Raw genomic sequence first — 5,657 nt, 5'->3', positions numbered from 1 at the left:
GGGGGGGGGGGGGGGGGTGGAATTAAAGATGCTGTGCTGTAAGGGGGTCAAAGTCAGGGGGACATTTTCTAGGCAACTTTACCAAACTGGGGAAGGGTGCTGCCCCAGTGAGGAAGCCAAAGATCCGGCCCTAAGCTGGAGCTGGGTGGGCAGCGAAGACCGTGATCCCCATGGCCTCTGCCGCAGGCGGGAGCCATGCCAGCGGAGGGCTGCAGCACGGGGTTGCTAGTGAGGAAGGCGGCACCAGGGAGCCCGTGTCCTTGTCGCGGGGAGTGCGGGGGCACCAGTGGCATCTGGGCACCAGTGGTATGGGCTGGTAGAACTTGAAGGGGGCAACGGGGCAGGAGAAGCCCCCTGAGACTGACCCTTTGGACTGGAGAGCTGGCAGGCAGAGATGGTGCTAAGGGCGTCTGGGGTGGGGTGCCGGGGAGAGGCCCCCCAGCCCCAAGGGAGCGGAGGCAGGGCAGAGGCCAGTCACGGGCAAGGCCCGGGTGGAGACAGGGCGATAGCGGCTGGGGCTCCGCGCCTGCCCTTCTCTGGGCTTGTGGCGGGGTCAGCCAAGCGGCCAAGGCCAGCAGGGAGAAGCCCCAGGCCCTGAGGAGGCTGAGGTGTCGGTGGCTCCCGTGTGTCCGGGCATTGTGTGTACATCTGCCGCTTTCTTGGTCGAGGTGACCTGGCTGCAGTCGTTCAGTCATCTCATCCCATCCTCATCCTCATCCCGCGTCCTTCTGACATCTGGCCCCCGCCCCCGCCCCCGGCACCCGGTGGGAGCCCTTCTCAGCCCCTTCGCTCTGCCCTCTGCAGGACGACATGCACAGGGTCATTGACCGGCAGCTGATGGACACGCACCTGAAGGAACGGAGCCGGCCTGCTGCCACCCTCCCCGGGGCCCGGGGCGCGGGGCGCGGGGACGAGCCCAGCACCGCCGAAGGCAAGCGGCTCTTCTCGTTCTTCAGGAGAATTTAGGTTGGGAGGAGTCAGGCCAGCAAGGACGGGTGACTTGGACTAGAGGTGACTGAAACGGGGTGCTTGCACAGGAGGGCTCCCCTGGGCCAGCTCAGCGGCTGCACTGCCCACCTACACCGGGGCCGAGTCGTCCAGGAGGGCCCACTTGGCCTCTGAAGGCTGCCCTCCACAGAGGGACAGGCAGCAAGCCCTGTCCCCACTGCCAGGCCACACCCGGCCTGGGCTTCCCACGGATCCACGGTTGTTGAGCAGGGCTCGGGCTGTCTNAGGCCGTTCTCTGCATGCCTCAGGAGGCTGTCGCGGCCCCCAGCTGGCCTGCGCTGCAGGGGCCTGGTCCCTACAGGACACCAGGCCCACAGCTGAGCCTCCATCTCTCCCCCCAGTCTCTGGCCCAGAGAGTAAAGGGGGAGGCGGCTCCTCACCCACGTGCATGCACCTCTGCCCAGGGCACCTCTGCGGCAGGAGGCCCGGCCTGCGGGGCCCGACGGCGGGGGGCTCTTCTCTCGCGCACNCTGATGCCACCCCAAGCTCAGGAGGAAGGGCCCTGCCCCGCTGGCCGCCACTGTTCTCCCTCTGGCCTCCGGGCCAGCCAGTGTTCCCGTGGGCCCTCTGCAGGCTTTAGCCATCCAGCCCTTGCCCCCTTCGTGGGGCCAGAGCGAGGAGGGGGTCTCATCCTCTTCCCACGGCCCCCTGCTCCCCTCACACATACAAGGTCTCGGCTCAGCCAAGCGAGTCCAGGCCACACAATGGCCCCAGAGGGGGCTGCGGTCAGCCACCTCCACCTCAAGGGCAGCACTGGCACCACAGGGCGCCTGCCTCCAGATGCTGCCCGCCCTGCCTGCGGGCGGATCAATCCTGCAACCCGCTGCTTCTGCTCCTTCCTCGGCAGCCATTCCACCTTCTCTGCTGAGGCCCTAACTCAGAGGCACCCCGGGCTGAGTCAGCCCGCAAGCTGCTTTACAAAGGATCATCTCCCTCCCTCACACGGGAAAAGCACAGCAGGGACGAGCGGAAAGAATGTACCTATAGATATGTACATACCACAGTGCTGTAATTTTGTATGTAGCAATCCTGTAAATACATGTATGGATTTTATAATATACATATTCTATATAAATCTATAAAGGCATATTTTTAGAAAAACAGCGCACCACTGCTTCTTTTGAAAATAGTCTAAGAATAAAATGAATTTCTACAGAGCCTCCCGTCTCAGTCATTGGGTCCCTGGAGGGCTTGTCCGTTCGGAACGCGGCTCACCTTTCAGAAGCACCACCAGCTGGCCGTGGTGGCAGGGGCACTAGTGAGTCCCTCACGCACGTGGGAGCTCACCCCCGATCCTGGCGTGCCCAGTGAGCGGATCCGGCCCGGAAGGGGCAGCCTGTCCGTGACCGCTCTGTGGGCACCGCCTCCACACCCGCCCGGGCGCTCGGCCAGCACTACAGCTGCCCAGCTACAGGCGGGCCCCGCCAGCACGGCTCCTCGAGCCTTGAGCAGGCCCTGCAGCTGGGCAGAAACTCTGAGCCAGACAGCGCGGCCACATCCTTCCGGGCGCGCGGAGAATAAACACAGCGCTTCCCAGGACGTCGTCCCCCGTGCGCTGCCCGCCTGTGCCGCACACCTGAGGGGGCGCTCAACCTGGACCAACCTTTTGTGGACAAAGCATCCCCGGGCCTCAGAAGGCACCTGTGCCGGACTCTGACCAGAACACACGAGCTGGGTCCAGTGGGTGGGAAGAAGCCGGGCCCACCCAGGGCACAGCTGGAGGAGAGGAAATAGAACCTGGAAGAAAACTTGGCAGCTTGAACCTTTATTTTTAGTATTTTTTTAAAAAGCATAATTAGAAACTTTCAATACAGAAATAATCCTAGCAAACCATTTAAAAGTTTTGTTGTTTGACAGGAATTTCACATCAGGTCCACCAGGATGTCGGTCCAGCCCTGTGAGTCCCCCACCCCCACCCCCATTCATGCGTGTAACACTCAGTGGGACAGGCACACCGTCGTCACCAAAATCACCCCACCACCTGGGTCTGGACAGCCGGTTGCCAGAGCCATAGTGTCTTCTAGCCTGGGCTGGAAACATCCAGGACCCCTTGCCCTTATTGCTTGAATTTGCAAGCACCGCCACACTGACGTCACATGGGCACCCCCCCCCCACAGGACCCGCGGTCACTTGGGGTGGCCGCGCTGCACAGCACCGCTCCCCCAGGCCCAGAGCTCCCCCACCTCTGCAGGCGGCTCCAGCGAAGGCCTGGCCATGCAACCACAGGCTTTTGGCAGTCTGGGGAAGTAGAGGGACAGGTCAGAAGAAACCCCCAGTTTTTATTGATTAAAAACCCATCGACAGTGTTAACATGGAAAATCTGCAGTGTGATCTGTGATGATTGTCCAGTCAGGGCTTTGCCTGGAAAATCGCCTAGGAAAGGAAATCTAACAAAACACATCATGGTGTTGAAATAAATTATTCCCAGGTTACGTGATCCTTTCGGGGAAAGGTGAATGATGAAGTGTCCCGCGGGGGACAGTAATCAAGTGCAGATGACCCTGGCGTTTTCCTCCAGGGGACCAGGATCAAAGCGGGCTGGCGCCCAGCCCCGGCTGCCATTCCTTCCCACCCGCTAAGAAATCCTCACGCCGCCTCTGTATTACGACAGTTCTGTCTGCTCCACGGCTGCCTGCCGTCCACCTCCGAGGCGGCGTCCCCGCAGTCCAGCAGCCCCCGGCACCCGCTCCTCAGATCTGAAGCGCCTGGTGCCGCAGCACGGAGACCCGGGAAGGCAGTGGAAAGCCCTAGGCCGACACGGACAGGGTGGGAGGCACCGTCTTCCTTCCCGCCAAGAAACAGCCAGGGAGGCAAAGTCGTTCTGCCGAGAGCCCAGCCCTGGCGACAGGAAGCCATCCAACTCTTCCAGAAACACTGGACCCGAAGTGGGGAGGCCACAACTTTTGCTGCTGTGCCAACCAAACCTCAGGAAGAGAAAGTGTAAGGAACTTAATTCATTTGATTTGGCTTCATTTTATCTGTTAAAATAATGCTCCTCAGCGCCTCTGCAAGCCCCAGCCCTGCACAAACACACCCCTACCTTGCTGTTGGAACTGAAACAGGTTGGTAAAAATTGGAAGTCACGGCTACCCTGGGTTTGTAATTCAGAGGCATCTAGAAGGCAGGACAAGGAACCTGGTGACCAAAAGGCAGGAGCAACTCTTTCTGCAAACCCAAAGGCTAGGCCTCTAATGGGAATCCCCAGGCCTACCTCGAGGCCGGGCTTCGCCCCAGCCGCCTGCCAGGATGGTTACAGGGGCAGGGGTGGGGAGGGGAGGGAGCCGGCCTGGGAACAGACTCGGCACGGGCCCCGGAGAGAGGCGAGATCCTACGTGCTGAAGACAGAAGCCAACGGCCCGTCGGCGAGAACAAGTAACACGGAAGGCCCGCTCCACCAGCCCAGGTTGGCAAAAGATGTGGCTAGAACTTGATCCTGTCTCCTCAGGAAGCGGCTGGCAGTAGATGGTATGGGGAGGGGAGGGTCTATTGCAGCAGGCTGGCATTAAGGAGGCAAAAGCCAGAGCAGGACGAGGGTGACGCGGCTGGTTAAAGCAATATACATTATGTACAAACTCTGGTTAATCAGTCCGCTCGGCTGGCAGCGTCCTCGCCAGGCCCAGGTGCCTCGGCCGGGGAGGGGGCAAGGGCACCAGAAGGGAAGGGCAGCTTGTCCAACACCTTCTTGGCACTCAAGGGGGGAGGGGAGGAAGTGCCGACGGCGCCTCCCAATACAAAAACGTGGAGAGAATTCTTTAAATAACGGCACGAAACGGAGACTGTCCCCGAGGAGCCCCGCGGGCCTCGGGCTGGGGAGCGGCCGCAGCGCAGTCTCTGCAGTGGGCTGGGGGGGCCATTAGCAGCAGCGTTTCTTTCGTTTACTGTTCTTCGTGAGCTTCACCACATCATTCTGTTGTTGCTGCTGCTGTTTCGCTAAGTTGTCCTTCTTCGCTCGGAGGACCAGCTCTGTGATGCAGTTGAACATCTGTGAGGACGGAAGAGGCAGGGTGGGCCTCACAGCCGGTGAGGGGCCCCCGTCACGGGGCCGCCTCCCGGGCCCGGCTTCCTATTTCTACTCGTGAGGTTGCTGTGTACGTATGTCCTCAAACCCTTCCTAGGAGGAGGCGGTGAATGCTAACGGTCAAAAAGGAACAACATCAAAGCCTCGTGAGCTGTGTCTCGGGAAGTCATTCTCGGGGATTTTCCAGTCTTAGTCTTTCTTTTAAAAAAAGAGAAAGAACCTCTCCAGCTAGAATCTTCAGATAAGACACCTGCTCTGGTGACGGGCCAGATGGACCCAGAGCCTGCCCACTCCATGCCGTGTCACCGGCCTAGAACCTTCCCCGGACCACGCCGAGATGTCCTTGCAGTGCCAGGACCCAGTGGAACCCCACCCCGCCCGCAGTCCTCTCCTCCACACCGCCAGGAGAGGTACCAAGCACTTATCATCTGCTTTAGTTACTCCTCACAACCGGGGGCGGGGGGGGGGGAGGGGACAGATAGAACCTGGATAGGTTACGTCACCTAGGAGGCCCTGCAGAGAGGCCCCAGTACTATGATCCCAACCCCAACTCCAAAGCGCCCGGGCTCCCTGCCATTGTGCAGTCGGTGTCCAGGATACGGCAGGGATGGTGGCGGCCCTGGGTCCCCCG

The 5,657-nt window shown here is 60.7% G+C and overlaps 2 protein-coding genes across 2 annotated transcripts in view; one reads left to right on the top strand and one right to left on the bottom strand.

Moving 5' to 3' along the window:
- The window catches only part of BICDL1 (BICD family like cargo adaptor 1), a 138,877-nt gene extending 137,651 nt beyond the window's left edge, over window positions 1-1,226 (top strand). The window contains exon 13 of the mRNA XM_077766048.1: window positions 805-1,226. Within this exon, the coding sequence (XP_077622174.1) occupies window positions 805-966 (162 nt within the window). The 3' untranslated portion in view covers window positions 967-1,226. The remainder of the gene's footprint in view (window positions 1-804) is intronic.
- Window positions 1,227-2,917: 1,691 nt separating this feature from the next.
- RAB35 (RAB35, member RAS oncogene family) overlaps window positions 2,918-5,657 on the bottom strand; it is a 17,478-nt gene continuing 14,738 nt past the window's right edge. The window contains exon 8 of the mRNA XM_077766046.1: window positions 2,918-4,990. Coding sequence (XP_077622172.1) covers window positions 4,862-4,990 — 129 coding nt within the window. The 3' untranslated portion in view covers window positions 2,918-4,861. The remainder of the gene's footprint in view (window positions 4,991-5,657) is intronic.

Source organism: Crocuta crocuta, unplaced genomic scaffold (assembly GCF_008692635.1).
Source record: "Crocuta crocuta isolate KB4526 unplaced genomic scaffold, BGI_CrCroc_1.0 scaffold339, whole genome shotgun sequence".
Classification (NCBI taxonomy): Eukaryota; Metazoa; Chordata; class Mammalia; order Carnivora; family Hyaenidae; genus Crocuta; species Crocuta crocuta.
This window is presented reverse-complemented; position numbering and strand designations above follow the sequence as displayed.